The 20,356-nt window shown below is 31.7% G+C and overlaps 2 protein-coding genes and 1 long non-coding RNA gene across 4 annotated transcripts; all 3 read left to right on the plus strand.

The window, feature by feature from the left end:
* Positions 1 to 448: 448 nt before the first annotated feature.
* LOC107027293 lies at positions 449 to 4,311 on the plus strand. The gene is made up of 2 exons (XM_015228469.2): positions 449 to 1,125; positions 3,874 to 4,311. The coding sequence occupies exons 1-2, from the start codon at positions 609 to 611 to the stop codon at positions 4,176 to 4,178; spliced, it is 822 nt and encodes a 273-aa protein (XP_015083955.1). The 5' UTR covers positions 449 to 608; the 3' UTR covers positions 4,179 to 4,311.
* Positions 4,312 to 4,963: 652 nt separating this feature from the next.
* On the plus strand, positions 4,964 to 8,039 carry LOC107028134. 2 transcript variants are annotated; one of them, XR_003579945.1, is made up of 5 exons: positions 4,964 to 5,134; positions 6,443 to 6,627; positions 6,740 to 6,929; positions 7,001 to 7,440; positions 7,535 to 8,038. It is a non-coding gene; the product is annotated as an uncharacterized LOC107028134 (long non-coding RNA). The 2 variants fall into 2 exon arrangements; XR_003579944.1 differs by having other exon boundaries at positions 4,964 to 6,627; positions 7,535 to 8,039.
* A 5,655-nt stretch (positions 8,040 to 13,694) lies between these two features.
* LOC107028976 (cytochrome b-c1 complex subunit 7) lies at positions 13,695 to 20,100 on the plus strand. The gene is made up of 4 exons (XM_015230241.2): positions 13,695 to 13,871; positions 15,356 to 15,513; positions 19,188 to 19,235; positions 19,750 to 20,100. The coding sequence occupies exons 1-4, from the start codon at positions 13,775 to 13,777 to the stop codon at positions 19,816 to 19,818; spliced, it is 372 nt and encodes a 123-aa protein (XP_015085727.1). The 5' UTR covers positions 13,695 to 13,774; the 3' UTR covers positions 19,819 to 20,100.
* The last annotated feature ends 256 nt before the right edge of the window (positions 20,101 to 20,356 follow it).

Raw genomic sequence — 20,356 nt, forward strand, 5'->3', positions numbered from 1 at the left:
TGAATGAGGAATGTACGAGATTAAATTTTAATTTTTCATTCCAGAGAAACGTTACGGTGAGTCACGTTTTTTTAACTGTAAAATGTGCCTCAGAGTAACGAAATATAAAATGTTACTGACAATAACGCTTTATGTCTGTTTACTCCGTCAAACTTCTGTCTTTGTTATTAAATTTTTTTAAATAAAATATTACCTAAAACGTTACTGAGACTACATTTATACTAGTTCTATAAAAAAAATTTAAAAAATATATTATTTTAATAAATTGATTTCAATAATGGCTTTCTCTGATCAAAAATTCGATAACACTCTATTTAATTTTAAGCTGTACAATTTATATTAGAGAAAATTTAGAAAATGTAATGAATAAAAGTGTCTAAAGCAAAATTACTGATGGGACCTATACATGTTGCTTGTCTCACCCAAAGTTAGAAAAAAAAAAAGTGAACTCAATTCCATAAGTAATGAAGTAGAAGAAAAACTTAAGCCACGCTTCTTCCACTACCCTTTAAACACACAACACACGCCTTGTACAATTCCTTTCATCTAAAAAAAAAAAATTCTCAGATCTCTCATACAGAAGAAGAAGAAGAAATAAAGGTGAGATAATGCTAAAGAGGCAAGATACATTAGCGGCATCAGCTCGCCGGCAAAGGACATGGCGGAGTGGAGAAAATCAGCATGTTGTGAAGTCTACTGGTTGCATGTCAGGCATTATTCAACTAATTTCCAAATACCAAAAAAAGACGAAACGCATTACTTCTGGAATCAGAAAACAAGGTAAAGTAGTAGTTGTAATTGGGGAAAATGAGAAGAATGATGAAGTAAAGGTAAGAAGCCCAAAAATCGAAGCAGATAAAAAGGAGCGGCCAGTAGCGTTAGTGGCGCGGCTGATGGGGTTGGAGGAGATAAAGTGCCTTCCGAGTCCTAATAGGAAGGCGAGTGCAGAAGAGGTAAAGAGGAGGAAGCTTCTAGAAGACTTGGGCAAGTGCAATGACGATTTAGAGTCTGTTCGCCAGATTCTAAATTCACTAAAAAGGGATAAGAAAATTGGCGATGCAGTCAAGCCGCCGACTCCATTAACATACTGCAACAAAATCGCTAAACCTAAACATAATCATAATGGTCAGTTTTCTTCATCCACTTTTTACAATAATTTTGCATTTGTTTTATTTTTTGGCATATTTCTTCGAATCGACAAAAATCTCATATTAGTAGTTAATGATATGAATATTCAGATTTCGGCAATTGTTCTTCCTTTGAACTAGTTTTGAGAGTGTTAGTTAGGTCCGTATGATAGCACTTGTGGCGAAGTCAAAATTTTCGAGGTTCAAAATATGTAGAAATACACACACAAAAAAGCAGATTAGGTTCAATATCTACTATACATATGAAAAAAGTTATTTATTTTAATTATGTATAAATAATATAATTTTTCGTCGTAAAGGATTTGAATGAACCCCTTAGTACAAGGTAGCTCTACCCTAATTATAGCACGACCCATCTCATCCAATATTGATGCCCAAAAATGAAATTAGTGATTTCCTGATAATACTCCTCTTTCTGAGTTAGTTTTTGAGTCTAATTTTACATGTTCATTTTCTCTATTTCTAGTCCTTGACGTTATAATCTTCATCTTATATATATGTGTTAAAAATATATATCGATACCTAAAGTGAAAATTTTAACATACCCCCGGAAAAATGAGTATTTCTTTTAATTTAAGTGAAAAACGAATTTTCTCGCCTTAGACATTTTCAAAAAAAGACTATAATAAATAAAATATATAGTAGTATGAATTATTTAACGTAAAAGCAAATAACCACCTAAGCAATTGATAGGCATGGTAAGTATTAATTTTTTATCAATTCTTAAATGTTTGGAATTTAAGAACTGGTGATAAAATTACGTACCTTTAATAAGAAACTCTTTAATTTACTTTTAAAGTAGAGACAATTAATTGCTATCATGTTTAACGATGGCGTAGATTTTATAGTGCTAAAGTAACGGAATAAATAATGATATGAGGACGAGCATGGACCATTTTCATCATTACTAGTATTACTTTTGGCATTTAAAGGAAAACTTTCACTAGAAAAAAGAAAATAAAAGTTAAAACTAACTATTGTTTTATTATTATATATTATTGAAAACTTTGTTCAACTATTTAAGATATGATATATTAATGTGTTATTTAATTTAATTTTGTTTTAATATGTCTATTTTTTAATTTTGGATTTGGACAAATAGACACTTAAATAATGAGTGTCCATTTGTTCAATTCTGTATAAATTTAAATATCTACTTATATACATCTAAAGTTAAGAACATAAACATAAATTAAGAATAAATAAAATGACATATTTATGTGTTATATTATTATTTAATTGTATCTTACTTACCAAAAAATTAACCATGAAAACAATAAACAGGAAAAAATTGTATCTTTTGGTAACGGTCTCTAGATCTATGCATGGAATCTTTTGCTAAAAGCTTCATTTGTTTGCCTCCACATAATAATATTAATAATAATTAGTCATGATTTGGTCAGAAAATGATGAAAAAGTAAAAATATGAAAAAGACATTCTACCCAAAAATATGAAAGTAAAAAAGCAAAAGTCTTATAGGTCCACCTGCACTGTCTACCCACACTTTTTTTGTTGTTCATGTTTTTATTAATAACATGATTTATGATAAGATGAGATTAGGGGTATAATAACTACTCTTTGACACATGGATCGTTATATTTATTTGATAAATTTTATTATATCGTATTGTTGATGGATTTAGACAAGGGTGAAGGTAGACGAATTAAGAGTGTAATTAAGAAAGTATAATCTTTGGAGAAATACATGCGCAAGTAAATTATTTTAAAATATATAAGAGTAGTTGATTATATTATGATAGGGAAGAAAATCTTAACGAAGATATTGAGTCCCAATGGGGATGTATATCAGTGGCGGATCCAGGATTTAAAGGTTGTGGGTGCTCACTTCCAGGTGTAAAATTCACTGGAATTTTTTTTAAAAAGAATGCTACTGGCGGGATTCGAACCCTCACCAGTGACTTCACGCACCTCTTATTGTAGAGGTTTAAACCAGCTCACCATAGTTGCTTTCGTTCTATGGGTGCTCATTTAAATTATAATAACATATGTATCATATTTTCTATATATATATATACAAAAAATTTCGGAAATCAATGGGTGCTCGAGCACCCGCGTCTGGCTTACTGGGTCCACCCCTGATGTATATGATGGGGGGAGGGATCGAGGTGAACAATTGGGATGATTTTTTATGGATAAACTTTCGAATATGATATGTTTATGAAATTTTAGACAAATCGCATATCGTAAACAGAAAGAAAAATGAAGTGTTAAAGTACTAAGTTTACATGAATGCATGGTACATACAATTTGTGACTCATGATGGTAAAACCCTATGGATAAATCTGTATGTTTGTTAGCAAAATTCAATACTTGACAATTGACATATGTTTGGATCGTGAAAAATATGATATCAAAGTTCATGGGATTCCCTTAGTACGATGGCGGGGAAATCTTTGCAAAGCGATGAGTCCCAAGTGGGGTGTTTGTATGTAGTGCCACTAACTAGCCATGTGCCGGCTAATGAGAGTGCCCCAAGATCGACTGACATGATTTGAGGCTGACAAACTTTTAAAAACTAGGTGCATTCGACTTCTTAGACAAATTCTATATACGATGAGACAAAAAGAGCGAATTCAATATATGTAAACTATGCTGCACGTGAGCACATGATCTTTCTGTAAAACTAGATATTTTATGTCTTAAATATATGATAAAATTATTTATTCTCCAAAAAGTAATTTTTGTATTTTCTTTGTTTTTGAAGGTCATATTACACAACAAAGGATCAAGAGGCTAGAATCATATGAACCAATTGATAAATTTACAAATAATGCACCATTATTATATCACATGAAGCCAAAGTCATGCAGCAAAGGCATGATTCAAAGTGTGGAGGAAGTGTGGAATGAGAATGAATGGGGAGAAAAGAGAGAAGCAGGGAGAATAGGACTAATATTACAAGATCAAATTTACAGGGACTTAATTGAAGAGCTTCTCAAAGAAATGAATCTACTAATTTCCTTTCGTTCTTTACCCTTTTTAGCATGTAAGAAAAGGCTTTTCTTCTAAATACCTCATATTATTTCTGTTTGGTTTTTTTTGTCCTTTTATATATATATATATTGGAATAGTTTATCTTTATTTCTACTATTATATATACTTACTGTAAGAGACTTGAGAAAAAGGATTTGGCTTATTGTTATTTTGTTTTGCACCATTTCTTTTCTATATGATATACAATACCATTAATCATCTACTATATATGCCTATTCTTGTTATACTTAATGTTTGTATATGTGACAAAGGACATCTGATAAAGCATTTATGGGCAAAATTAAGGACTGGTTATCAATATTTCCCTATTGAATTTAACCAGAATTAATATGAAATCAAGGACAAGAAGCTACCATAATTCAACCAATTAAGGAATTATACTAACCAAAACAAAGTGTTTTTCTTCCCATCTTTTCTCACAGAGTTATTATTTCTACTAATATATATAAAAAAAAACGATTGAACATTTCATATATTAAATTGTGGACAAAATTATTGAGTTTTTGACCAAAATAATTTATTATTTAAATCAATTTACGACAATAATATATTTTTTTAATACTTTACAAAATTAGTATAAACGTTGTTGATAGTTAAGTATTAGGACATGTTTTAATTCTGCTAAGGAACGGACTAAAACTAACGGGGGACGGTGTTAAAGTTGGAATACGTTACTACAAGTAACATTTTAGAGTTTAAGTCGAAATATGTTACAGCTGATAATGTTTTAGGATTATTATACTAAAACCCCGTCGTTTTGATCTTTTTATCTTAAATCCAATTTACCCATTAGTCGTACTTCCCTCATCTTATACCCTAAACCCAATTTCATACTTCTTCCCCTTTCTTTCCCTCGCCAAGAGAGCATATGCACGCTGTTGTTTCGATTCTCGTCGTTTGCATTGCCGCAAAAGGATATTCACGATATTTCAGCGCCATAAGTATTCCAAGAGGCAATTTCTTTGCTTAAGGTTTGATTTTCTTTTACGAATGAATTGAATTGAATCGTAAGTAGGATTCTATCTTGTATAAATTGAAGAACCCGCCAACCAACACATGAAATTGGATTCCAACATAAATTGTTATATGGTTACTTGTTTTGTTTAATTCGATTTAAGGATTCATTTTATAGCCACTGAACTCAGATTTGTTATTTAAAGTAACAATCGTATATTGTTGAGGAATTGATAAATTGAGTAGCAGTGCATTGTAAAGAAGAGCTATAGTCATTTTTACATTGTCTTTTAGATTAGTATATGTTTGTTAGTTAGTTACATAAGTTGGTTAGCTTTGATTAATGTAATTATCACTTTAGTCAATATATAAATAGCCTAGTGTACATATGTAAACATACAATGAAAATATCTAATAATAGTCATTTATATTCTTTTCTGTAATTCCTCAAATTTGCCTCATCTCTCCAAAAAATTCTCTGCAAATTTCAATGCTTAACATACATCAAGAAAAAATTATACTCGAGTTCTATTGTTGCTTAGTGTAGTTTAAGATGGTTTATCTTATATCAATACATTTCTAAATTAAAAGAGGATGAGTTTAAAACTTTTAAATGTGATTTCGTAACTTTATCTCACTTTTGAAGTGTGCTGCCAAAAAAAAAAATTACATAATAGTTCGGGCTAACATTTAAGTTTACTTTCATGTATATTTCATAGGTATTAATTTTATGGCTAATAATAGTGAATACAAGTTGGATCCCGGTCTATTGGAATTGAATGTATTAATAGGACAACTTACTCATAGATCACAAGATATATGGGAAGGAAATGTTAACATGATTCTTAATACAAGGAAAAAAGATTGAAATTTTTGGAAACTAATAGAGAAATATCCCATCCATCCACGAGTTCTTGAAGTAATTAGATTATCTGGATTACATGGTGTTTACAAATCTAATCGACCTGCTATTGACCATAGTTTGATCACTGCACTAGTTGAGCGGTGGCCTCCCGAAACTCATACTTTTCACTTTAGAACAGGCGAAGCAACAATTACCTTGCATGATGTAAAGGTGTTGTATGTATTACTTGTGAATGGTGATCCAGTACTTGGTAATGAAATGATAAGAACCATAGGGGATTGACAAAACATTTGTCAAAGATTATTAGGTTTTGTTCCTTCTCGTGAAGACTTCAAAACAAATTCCATCAAGGTCGCTGCATTTAATTCACACATGTTAAGCAAACCACAATTTTCGAACATGGCAACATAAGATATGATCAATTAGAAGGCAAGATGTTACGTTTTCTAGATGATTGCAGGTATGATGATGGCGGATACGTATGGTGGTTATTTGAAGCTTATGTACTTGTTTGTGATCGAAGACATCGATAAAATTGAATCTTATAGTTGGGGGAGTGCGACCTTGGCATACATGCATCATTTTCTTTGCAAAGCTTCACAGAGTACCCAAAATGAGATAGTCGAATTTTTGCCACTACTTCAGGTATACCTAATGATTGTACATATAATTTATTTATATTTCTTTTAATTTGTCTCTGTAGTGTTATTGGAGGATGAAATTTTTTAGAGATGTAATTTTAAAACTTTTCTCCCAGATTTGGGCGTGGGAGAGAGTCACTATCCTCCGTCCTCAAATAGTAGCCCAGAAAGAGAACTATTTCTCCTGTTGATTTGCCCAGAGGTCCACATGTTACTAGATGGTTTGCGCATCTTAGTTGGACGAATACTACCAAGCATATATTGAAAGTTTATAAGAATGCATTTGACTCTATGATAGAAGATCAGGTACAATGCTTTTACTTATTTATGAATATTGTAAATGTAAATTCACTTTGCTATTTTCCTTTTTCATGTAGTCTATTTGAAAATCGTATTCCGATGATTTAATTGAAGTCTTCCTCTCTATTGTCATGCATGACGAGACATATGGCGAGTTAGAGTTTCAATTTTTTGTTGGGATGTAGTCGAGGTTCATTTGTCAGATCGTGTTATGAGACAATTTGGACTACAACAAGCTATACCAACTCCGTTTCCATTTGATTCCAACCACTTTTGTCATGATCGTCGGGGAAGACCAAATACAAATTGGTAGTTGGAACTTGCACATTAGTTATCATTTTGGAACCAACGTCTCCAATATAGTCGTGATGCACCGGTTAATAATGAACCACTTCGCTATGATGATCCATATTTTATTTGGTTCAGCCGCATTACTCGTCTTGTTATTGGTAATCCCAATTCACGTCCTCAAAATCAACAAGAATATGTGCCTAATTCGACGTCATATGAAACTATGGTATGTCATTTATTGATTAGTATTGTTTAGTGTTGTTGCTGCCAAGTGATTCATTTGTCTTAATTGATTTTAGTGTGTCATTTATTTTGTTTAGTGCACGACTATTCAAGATAGTGAACCATCAAGGAAGGAGAAGCGTAAAATTAAACTTAAGCCTTGTGGGACTGGTACTTTCACATCTTACGTTTTTTATTTGGTTTTACTCTCTTTTTGAATAGTAGAACATCTATGTTTTCTTTATAGGCGGTCACTATGCTATCCAACATGTAAAAAAAACAGAGCAAAGAATAAGTAATGAAAATTGATGTTGCTGAAATCTTTTGGTGCTGCTGAAAATTGCAGCCAGTTTAGTTGAAAATTTTTGTTGCTGCTGAAAATTGCGGTCTGTACCGCTAAAAATTGGTGCTAGTATTGCTGAAAATTGGTGCAGCTGAAAATTGCAGCCACTACTGCTGAAAGTTTTTGTTGGTGCTGAAAATTGTAGCTAGTACTGTTAAAAATTGGTGAGGCTGAAATTTTTTTGTACTGCTGAAAATCGCCTAGTCCTGCTGAAACTTTTTGTTGTTGCTGAAAATTTTTGGTTCTACTCAACCTAACATTATAATCACAACACTTTTTGGTCTAGGTATTTACTTTTATTTTGTGAATAGATTACTTTAATTTCAAAAGTATAAAGGCTTCAGAATGGTGATGTAAGTTTATATTGCCTATTTTAAAAGGTGTTGCCATTTTATTTAATTTATGAGGGTAGATTAGTTGAACAGATACAGGCGAAGTAATTGTTGAGTGAACATACAGTAATATAAATTTTGTCATGAAAATACAAATTGAAATGAAGCAAAACACATAATTAGAGTTGTTTAAAGTAAAAAATAAATAAATAACTAGAGTTGTTTGAAAGTAAAAAAAATACATAATTAGACTACCCACTTAAGTTTGATTTCGAGTTGGACATCGAAGCCTGTCATGCCCGGTCTATTTACACAATGCACAAGCCCGCCCATATGTTGCAGGATCACGATCCATCTCATTATGAATTCTAGTGGTCCTTGATTAATTGAGATGTCGATAGAATTGATTACTTCTCATTATAAAACCTGACTATGGTTAATATGCCTCGTGTCTAATCGGTGAGAATGACCCAATGTTGTAACATAATTCTCTATTATGAGAAGCTCGTTGACAAAAATTCTAGCTAGTGCTCCAATTCTTTCAGTAACCTTTATGACATGTGAACACGGAAGTGCAAATTAGCCCATTTTTCATAATTATATTTTTTTCACTTAATGAAACACAATGAGGATTACCACCAATACCACCAATGTGTATTGATCTAACCTCATATACCCCTGTGGATATATTTCAATCATAAACAAAGTGTTTTTTTGAACTTTCATAATTTTTCTCCCACTTCTTTTTGAAAATATTTGTCCATAATTCCTTTTGCTCTACAAGTTGGTGAGTTTTTGACATCTACGAGTATATCATTCAAGGTTTGCTCCAATGAAAGTTTAACCACAATAGTGACGGACAAGCCTTGAGCTTTCTTTAGAAGTCCATTGAAAGACTCTGAAAAATTGTTGTCAGTACTCCCCATCTTTTTCCATTATCATGACTAACAATCAATTTGTCCAATGGAATTCGCATAAGGTATTTATATGCTTCTCTATTTTCTTCTTGAATTTCCCACATTAAAACTTCAAACTTCCTTATTTGATGAGTTATAGCAGCCCTCTGCATAAGATTACTGATGTCTCTATTTGGAAATTGAGATTGAACGTTACTTTTAAGATGTTTTAAACAAAATCGATGAAAGGTCTGAGGATCTTGAAATTGCCACAACTTCGATAAACTAGTCAAACTTCCTTTTGCCCTATCAGAGATAATACAAATATTTTTTCTATCCTTTATCACATGTACACTCAATTTACTGAAAAACTATTTCCATGCCTCTTTCGACTCCTTGTCAACAATACCAAACGCAAGAGAAAGAATGTTATCATTTTCGTTAACTCCAACAGCAATTAACAATTTCATCTCATAGTTACCATACATATGAGTTCCATCTACTAAAATAACAGGACGACAAGTTTGGAATCCATCAACGCATGGCTTAAAAGCCAAAAATACAAACTTGAAAGTTTTTACCTCTGGCTAACTCATTGACTCTTCGTGTTTCCATTCCACAACTGTTCCAGGATTAAAGTATTGAAAAGCTGCAAAAAACTTAGGAAACTCACTACATGATTTCTGAAAATTACCATATATCAATGTAAATGTGCTTTGACGCCCAAGCCACTCCTTTCAATATGTTACTTGATGACCAAATTTTTCATGAACCTTAGAAATGACATTCGCTATCAACAATTTTGAATTTTTACTTATTTGATTTAAAAATAGAGATGCAATTAATTGGTATCTAAGTTAGTGTGACCTGTTGTAAGCCCTACAGCCTAACATCTATAATTATTAAAATACTTTTCTATCTTTCAAAGGCTACCTCCAATCTTCCCACCTCGAAGAAACCATGGATAACCCAAAAAATCATAAAATCTGCATATTACAGTCCATACGCTCTTAGTTGATATTACAATCTTAAGTTCTTTATTTTTGCACAAACTCCAAATTGTCATAGCCTGTTTCAACTTAGCTTTACTACTAAAACACATATTTTTTTCTAAATCTTTTTTGCATTCTCGATCCAAAACAGATTAACATTTCATTTCGAATTCACGAGTAGAGATAAAAATATCTTCCTCAATATCCAATGTTGTAAAGTAAGGTATATCATTATTTTGCATTTCATCAAATTGATTTTGAAAATTTTTTCCACTTTCATTTTGAGGTAAATCTTCAATACCTTCATCGGGTTCACTTTCGATGACTTTACTCTCTCCATCATTTTCTGAAGGTTCATCCTCCTCAGAATTTTCATCGCTTCTTTGAGCATGTGCATCATTACACAAATCAAAAGTAGCTTCATCTTCTCTCTAAAAAAAATAATTTCATGAAATATATAAAATGAAAATAATTAATGATTCATGCTATTAAATAGAATTAGTTGAAAAGATTACTCTACCTGATTTCATATTGATTGTGGCTACTCTCAATATGTCTTTGACTACCCGAACTTTATCAAATGATTGATGGATACCATATGTTGTAAAATGAGACTGACTGAATGTGGCAAATCTATAATTTTAAGACAATAAATTCATATGATAACCATGTTGGTCATTCATTCGAAATAGATTATCTTGATTTATTGGTCTAATCTTTATATACATCTGCAAAAGATTTATATCAATCTTGCTCAAAAATTTCTGAGGAATGGAAAAAAATTATACCAAAGATTGATATTCTCAATTTTAAACTCAATAAATCTTATAATGTTACCTTGAAATGAGCATGGATATTTTCCAGAAATACCCAATTGAATATTTTCTCCATCAGTCCCCATTTTCTCATGCAACAATTTAATTTATTCAACGTATTTGGTCGAAATAGACATGCTAACAATCATTCTGGCACATTCATTATATCGAAATCCGTTCATTTTAGTGATTATTTCACCGCTCTAATACAAAGCTATCATCATGATACCTTCAAAATTAGCCATCGAAAAATCGTACACACAAAAATAAGATGCATTATAGTTATTAAAAATATGTTATAAGTTGACAAGCCATACCTATTGAAATTTTGTGAGTATTGATTCAACGATAGGACATATAAGCAGAAGTTTTGTAGAACATTATTTGAATGTGCTAAACATTCTACACAGCCATTTCTTATAATGTTATGTGGTCAACACTTTAGCAGTTTGTTTTAAAGTTAAAATGTAATGTACAGTAACGTTTTATTGGAAGAACAATCGAATCATTACTCATAGTAACATTTTAGTCTTAAAACGTTTCAGAGTAACGACTTTAACGTCATATTTTGTACAAAGATTCTCAAGGTGGCAGACCTGTGATTTGATTTGATATAATCGTTACTCCAAGTAACGTTTTATAGGTATGTGACTCCTAGTAAAGACTTTGACGTCAAATTTCGTACAAAGATTTTTAGGTGGCAGACTTGTGATTTTATTTTGACAAAATTGTCACTAAGAATAACGTTTTCCCTTTAAAATGTACTTCACAATGAATTTGGTACAAAGATTTGAAAGTGGCAGATTTGCAGAGACACGTTACTGACGGTAACGTCTTAAGCCTAAAATGTGATTGTCAGTAACGTAATGCTTCTTTAACGCCGTCTGTTCAAATATTTTTGGTCCGTTTATTTTTTGAAAATTAAATATATCCTAATACGTTATTACCAACAACGTTTATATTAGTTTTGTAAAATTTCAAAGTTTCATATTATTTTGGTGAATTGAATGAAATAATAGATTATTTTGATCAACACTTTCAAAATTAATGTTAAGAAGTAAACAATAGTTTGAGGGATGACAAAAGTGCACTGATAATGCAAACATAAGGGATTATTATTAGTGTCTCAAGTAAAATATAGAAATGATTTTGAGACTTAACCCAAAGAATAAAGATAAAAAATTATTTTAAACTTTTTCACATGTTATATATTGAATGTATAATATTGTATATCAATTTTTTTCAATATTGTCAACAAAAGGAGAAAAAAAAATAACGCAAAATATCACTCTTATTAGTACTAAAAATATGAATACTTACTGAAACAATAGTTTCTAAAATTACATTTTGTCTGTTAATTGTTACGGCAACATATATCTAAAGGATTAGATATAAAAAAGTCAGATTATGTATAATTTATTTTAGGTGAAATAGTTTCGTGGACCCTCATATTTGTGTGCGTTTGTATTGTTAAGTTTACTCGTCTTCACATGTATATTGTATTTTATTGAGTTAACCATTCCCAACTCAACCATCTTAATGTCACATAAGTCTGGTTAATGGTACTCATAAGGGTTTGATATATTGTATTTTATTGAGTTTAAGAGTTTAGCTAATAAATTGTTTAAGTAAAAGGATTCACAATACAAACGCTTACATAAGCAAGCGTTGACAAGACCATTTTCTCTTATTTTTTGTTGGGGAAAGGGTCTGATATACCCTCCAACTTTGTTATTTGAAGCTGATATACACCTCGTTATGAAAGTGGCTCATATATCCTTACCGTTATACAAACGGCTCACATATACCCCCGCTCTTACAAATGAGCTCACATATACCCTTCATTTAATGGAAATGAAAAAATTAGTTTTAAATTTATATTTTTTACTTTTAATTTTTTTTTAAAATTATTTAGGGATATATATGATTCTTCTATCTATTTTAATTTTTTTCACACATAAATTATTTTTTGACTTCTTTTATCATAATTATTTGAGTTTCTTATTCTTATTTTTTTTTCTTTCATTCTTTAGTGTAAAGAAAAAATATTTAAAACTATGTTTTATGTCTATATTGTAATTTAATTTTTGTATTCAAAGACAAAAATTTGGTCATCTACAATAAGTTTTACAAGAATATTAGTGAAACATAAATAAATTTGATTATCAAAATAATAATTCTAAATCAGTCTTTGAAATAAAAAAAAGTCAAAAAAATATGTTTGACGAGGATTAAATTTACTCATATGGAATTATATTTTTTAGAAAAAAAATTAATAACTTAGATTAAAATTATTTTTTTCATATCCGTTAGAGGAAAAGGGTATATGTAAGCCATTTGTTTATAAATAGGGTATATATGAGTCACTTTCATAACAAGGGGTATATCAGCTCTAAATAACAAAGTTGAGGGGTAAATCGGACCATTTTCCTTTTTTTAAATGCACGGTACACAAAATGTGATTCTCATGTATTTGAAATATTAATTTCTCGCTCATCTTTCTTCTCTCGTGCTCGCCTCTCTCCCTCTTTTGTACCTCTCCTACCATGTATTTGAATTTCACAATTTCATGTATATGTGTTTTCAATATTAATTTCATTATTTGTGTATTCAAAATCAATTTCATCTTGTATATTCAATATCAAATATTAATATATTATATATCAAATACAATATATCTAAAACAAACTTGAACACAAAAATATTTAGAATCAATACATGTATGTTTGATATCGTGTGAATATATATATATATATATATAATAATAATAAATCTTAAAATAATTTTAGACTCGAAAATAAATAAAGTATTTATAAGTATTGTATTTCTTTGGGCAAAAGCGTCAAAGCTCCCAAGAGCGCCCGAGTATATATTGGCCCAGACCTAAGAAGTTACCAGAAAAACGAAAATCCCTAATCTTTAATCGAAGAGAGAAACTTTGTTTGTGTCAGCGATTGAAAATGGCAGCGTCGTTCTCTAGATGGCTCGTGGATCCGAAGAAGAACCCTCTCGCCGCCATCCACATGAAAACCCTCTCCTCTCGCCTCCGTAATTACGGTAAAACAGTTATTATGCAGATCTAATCATTTCTATTGCCAATCATGTTCTAATATAATTGGTTTGGATTTAAGCGATTGTTGTATATTTTATTGAAATTTAATCAGCACAGTGATTGCTAATGTAACTGATTTAGCTGAAAAATGATGGTGATTATTAGATCTTGTATAAGATTTTCCAAACTGAAAGGTGAATTTATCTCCGATTTGCATATGTATGTCACCGTTTAAAACTGTTCAAAAGTCTATTATGAATAACGCAGATAATATAGGCGATTATGCACCCAAGGGGTGTGACCTAGTAGTTGATGGAGTTGTTGAGAACTATGAGGTTTCTGGTTGAAATGGTGACAAAAACATTTGTTTCTTCCTATCTGTGGTAGTCTTGGTGGACAGAGTTACCTGGTACCTATTGCAAGTCCGTATGAAAGCTAGCCTGGACACCACGGTCATTAAAAAAGAAAAAATTAAAAATAGAGGATTTATTCCCATTTGCTGATTTGGGTGGTTATAGTTTCCTGGTACACCCTTGCTTCTAGGAGGTAGCAAGTTGGACTGAACTACTACTACTACAATATAAGTAGTTAAGTTTTTTTCCCTTTAAGGCCATCATGTGTTTTGAATTGCTTATTGATTCTACATAATGATGCATTTTAGCATCAGGGCTGGTTACTGATGGACTTGTACTTTCCAAAATAGGAATCTTGGTAAATTTTCCATGGATTTACCCTCACTACATATGTTCATAACCACTTGATTTTGTTCTGATTTTATTTTCTTTGGTCCAACTTGCTCAATTAATGTACTTTATCAATTTCTATGGTAATTTCTTTTTGATCTGCATAAATACTTATTCTAGCATTTGGGGGTATTGGTACTTATTGATCTATACTTTCTTGTATACAAACTTTCTCGGCTATATCATTATTCCAAGTGTTTGATTTAAAGTTTGACCCAGTAGTTAAAGTTGAATGTTTAAATTCCATCCATCTATGGTTTCTGTCCAACGTAGATGATGGTATTCTTGTTGCTATGTGTGTGCTTGAGAGTGTCAATTAACACTACCTTGTAATAATTATATCTGTACCATATGTCAGAATTCTAAAAAATATATCACCATTTCAGCCATTTTGACAGCACTAAAGTTTGGTGCAAAAGCAAAAATCTTCTTCGTTTGTTTTCTCCAACCAAAAGTTATTAGGATTCCTGTTTAGAATCAAGGGGTTGAGAGAGTTTTTTGTGTTGTTTTTTCTGCAAAAAAAATCATTTTACAGGTTCATTCCAAAGACTTATGATGCATTGTTCAGCAACTTAAATAGATAAATAAAGAAAACAAATAAAAGCAAGTAGACAAAAGAGAAATAAAGAGCATTTTGTAATATCATCATTTCAATTATTCTGTTTGAGTTACAATTTCACCTATGTTCTTATGCTTTTGAGCTGCTTGTTAACTTCTCATTATGTTTTTTTTTTGGTGAAACAAAGGGCTCAGATATGATGATTTATATGATCCAATGTATGATTTGGACGTGAAGGAAGCTCTTAATCGCCTTCCAAGGGAGATTGTTGATGCCAGAAACCAGCGCCTTCTGCGTGCCATGGACCTCTCAATGAAGCACCAGTACCTCCCAGAGGATCTCCAGGTACTTAATAGAATTCCATCTTATGCTGTACTAAGATAAATTATTTAATATGTAATTTCCCCATGTGAAGCATTGGTGCACCTGGTCATGTAAATGGTAACAATTGAAGAACACTTCGGGAGCTCTGTGCTTTTTTCCCCTCTTCTTTACTTTGCTGCCTTCTTTCATTTGCTTATTTTGTTCTTGTCACCAAAAGAGATGTACTGACAAATGGCGGGCTAGGAGTTGACGAGGCAAGCTAAAGCAAAAACATTTACTTGGAATCATGTGAAGGCGGTGATGTTGCATCTACAGTCATTTGGCCAAGATTGTGGGAGGCAAAATGTGCTTATTTTTAAATCATGTGTTTGTCCAAGTTTTTCTTTTTTTTTGGGGTGGGGGGCGGGGTAGATGTTTCTGGGGAATAGCATTAGTTGTTTTCTTGAAACAGCTTTTTTCCATAAGTACTTTTTTCAAAAATTTTATTTGAGAAAAAAAAACACTTAATTAGCACTTTCATGAAGCTTGGCCAAACCCTAATTGTCGCCTGTTAAGTGTTTTTTTTGAATTTTTTGGCTGAGCACAAACTGTTTCTTCATCAAAAGCTCTTCCAAATATAAGCTTATTGTAGAAGTTTGGCCAAAATAGACGATTAGTTAACTCATATTAAAGAAGACCTCTCTTTAACTAATACACAACACTAGCCCTCGGTTGATGATTAAACTTTTGGAAAACACACCTTGATTGTTCTTCTATGTGAGGTTGAATGGTTTTAACTTAGTGAGCACCCACAATATTCTTTAGGCCATGTATAAGATATAAAATCATTGTTGTGCGTCATTTCAAATAAAAGAATAACTTTATTATTGTATTTTGTGTTGGGCTCTTTTGATTTAGGCTTATTAGATTACTAAGGGCATCTCCAACCAAACACCAAATTTTACACCAAACCTATTTGGTGTAAAATTTGGTGAGTTTCCTATCAACCCGATACTAAATTTCATACTATTAGGCCATCTCCAACCTATAACACCAAATTTTACAACTCCAATGCATTACTCTTAAAAAATAAAATTCCTTTTTTTATTCTTCTCTCTTAAATATTGTATTATTATATTTATTTCATTTATATTTTTGTACTTCTTAAAAAATCATTTTGTCTTCTTTTTTTCTTTTAAATATTCACACTATTTAATTCATATTCTCCTCTTTTATTATCATTTAATGTGTGTGTGTGTGTGTATATATATATACACAAAAAAAAAATTAAAGTAGAAAAAAGTTTACACTAGAGTTAGAATTTAAAATTAATATTATAAAAACATAACATAAAAAATAATAGTATATTAGGGACTTAATTAAAAACATGCAATTTATAATATGTTAAATTAGAATTGTTGTATAATAAAAATAATAATAAAATAATCTTGGATATAATTGGTGTTTGATGAATAGTGTTGCACCAAATTTGGTGTAACACTATCCACACACTATAATAGTGTGAAATTAAGGGGTCGTTTGGTAGTTGGATAAGAATTATTCATGCATTAATTTCTCTTAATTTATATGATGTTTTATAGGTAAATAGATAATAAGTTATTCATGTATTAATGTTGGTTGACAATTTAGAAATTCGCAAAGTAATACATGTTTAAGTTATGAGAGAATCTATATCTTATTTTATGCAAGATAGAAGGGGGAATTACTCGTTCATGTATACACATGAATAACTAATCTTTGCATAATTGATACCTGCATAAAATGATTCATAGATTTCCTCATGACTAATTCCCACATTACTAATGCATGAATATCTGTAACCAACTACCAAATGATCCCTTAGTATTGGCTTGGAGATGAAAAACATTAAAAATTACGCCAAAATAGGATTTAGTGATGGGTTGCAGAGCATCTCGAACCCGTAACACCAAATTTTATACTAAAATAGTGAAGAGAGAAGAATTAATACAAAATGTTTATATTACATTTTTGAAAAAATAATAATATAATATTGAAGGGAGAGAAGAATATAATACAAATATTCTTTTAAAGTGTAGTGCATTGGAGTTGGTTTACACTCAACTGGTGTCAATAACAGTGTAAAATCTGGTGTTCTGAGTTGGTTAACTACCCTATTCTTTATTTGCAATAATTAAATTATAAGGTAAGAAAATGATCCTCTAGATCTTCTGTTCCATTAGAGAGAAACTATTAGCAATTCATTGTTTGATTGGTGGCAGGAGGGTAATGAGAGTGTTTTCAATGTATTTTTTAAGGTGAACTCGTAGATGGAGGAAGCAGAGGTGGTGAAATCATATTGCAGTTTTTCTTCCACCTCCGTAGGCTTGGACTCACAAGTGTCAATCATTAATTAACTCCAAACAATAGGGTGAATGGAAGGTGTTTGCCCCCGATTCTATATGTGGATCGAATCTACTAGAGAAACATGAGTTTAGTTAGTCGATTTGTTAGTGACCAAGACTTCCTAATCAAATAAGCACTTTTGCAAAGTTCACCTTCCTGCATTTAAACAAGACCCCAAACCACAGACACAGTAAAAAAAAAAAGAATCAATCCCCCAAAAAAGGGAACCGACAAAAAATGGGAGGTAAAGGAAACATGAAGATTGGAATTCTTCTTTGACCCTTTCTTGCCTCTCTTTTCAGTTCCCCATTTACCTACCTTATATGCCAACTATTGAGCATCAGCAATCATGGTTTACTGTGTGTCCAGAGGAATTAACTAATTTAGATGAGCCCTCAATATGGTGTTCATAATAAATATTTACTAATCATGATCTTCCGTCGGAACTCTTATCAAGCTAATTATACAAAAATAATGAGTATCAGAAATTTCTATCTTCTACTGCTATATAGATTTATGACAAGGCTAAAATACTCCTAAAAAGCAGTCCTAAAAAATGTACTAACATGACTGAAACATATATTCCCGACTAATTGTTATAGCCTTGTGGATATTTTTCTTCAATATATTCCATCTTTTGGAATCTGTGGGACTTGTTTGGGTTTGTGGCATAGTTGTTTTTGTTGGTTTATAGCCTTTTTTTTTTGCCAAGTTCGCATGAATTCGAGGAGTGTTGGTTTTTTGAGAGAACTTACTTTCATGGGATTTTAAGTCTAGCATCTCCACTCACCATGGTTTTATACTTCCAAAGGCAATTGAACCATCTCAAGTGTAGGTCTTCTTAGACAACTTCCATGTGCTTTTTGGGATTGTTTTGATTTGAGGAGCAGGGAGCAGTTGATTATAACCATCCATTGGGTTGGGAAACTTATGATTGTTTGTTATTCTAATATTAACTGAGCTAGATGTTCTTTAAAGTTTAACCAACTTTGCCGGCAATGCAAATGCCATGTTGGTGTTAATGGCAAAGATCATCTCCCCTCTGTATATTGTGAAAGTCTGTTACTCTTGATAGTCCATAATTTTGTTTGTTTATCTTTGCCTTCATATTGATCCTTTCTGGAAGAAAGGACTGAACAGTCGACCTTCTGTTAGGGTGTTACAGAAGAAAGTAGAGCAATTGTAAGAAGTGCATTTGCTTTTTTTGGGATTGTTTGGATTGGAGAGCAGGGTTGATTATATTGTTCCTTAATCTAATATTAACTGAACTAGATGCTGATGTTGGTATTTAACTTGTTCAGTATTCATAAAGTTTTAACCAACTCTTGCAGGCAATGCAAACACCATTTAGGAGCTATCTTCAGGAAATGCTGACTCTTGTAAGTTTCATTTTCTGCTTTTGGTTTCAGCTCTGGATGGTTCAGTTGTGTTTCCAGTTTCCATGAGAATACATCACTGCTCATCATGTCAACTAGAGGCATCATATGATCATCAATCTCTTATTTTATTTTTAAGCTTACTTTTATTTGTATCTGCTTCCAATGGTCACTTTTCTGGTTCCTGTATGTGCCTTAAATTTTCTTGTGATCCATGTGCCTAGAGTAAAAGTGGCCTTGTTTTTTGTTTGGTGGAGCCACTTTGCATTTTCTTATTTGTTTCATTTTCAGTAACTGCAAAATATGCATGCGAAAAATTGACTTGCTGCCAAGTTTTTTTTTCCTTTTTTGGTTTTGACATTTTGTCTCTTGGTCCATACTGTACATCTGCTATGGCTCTATGATCACTGTAGATTCAGGACTATTATACCCCATGTTCATTTGCTGACTTATATTCTGGGAGCTTAATGCCTTAACTAGAGTGGTCATTAATGCACTTGGTTTATATAATTTTCAGGTTAAAAGGGAGAGTGCAGAACGTGAGGCTTTGGGAGCTTTGCCTCTTTATCAGCGTACACTCCCTTAAAGAAATCTCATATCCCTTTAAACTTTTTCCATTGAGAATAACTACTGTACTGGTTGTAGATCTCCGTGGCGGAGATAGAAATAACAGGATGTTTGTTTGCTTCTATGATCCAATACTTCCAAGTTAGTCATCCTGTGGGCTTTATCATTGTAAACCTATATTTTTTCATATGGGACGTACATTTTCACCAGAACTCCCATATTGCTCTGGTTTGACAGGTTTTATTGTTATTTCTGAGTATTATGTACATCCCGGAACGTAATATTTTGCTTCACCTTCTCATTTTGTTTTAGTGCATGTATTGTGGATTTGTCGTAAAAAAAAAAATCACAACCGTCTTTGTGACAGATTAGATTAAAGGTTTTGCCAAATACAATTGCTAGTTATTTTTTATGCATTGGTTGTGAGGGTTCTCACAAGTAAAGTTTACTCCAAATTTAGATATTATAATTTTTCACTTCCCCACTTGTAGCTTGACTCGTTCCCATCCCAACTACCCACATCACTCTTTCCTGTTTACCTCGATGACTCGATAAGT

Source organism: Solanum pennellii, chromosome 8 (assembly GCF_001406875.1).
Source record: "Solanum pennellii chromosome 8, SPENNV200".
NCBI lineage: Eukaryota > Viridiplantae > Streptophyta > Magnoliopsida > Solanales > Solanaceae > Solanum > Solanum pennellii.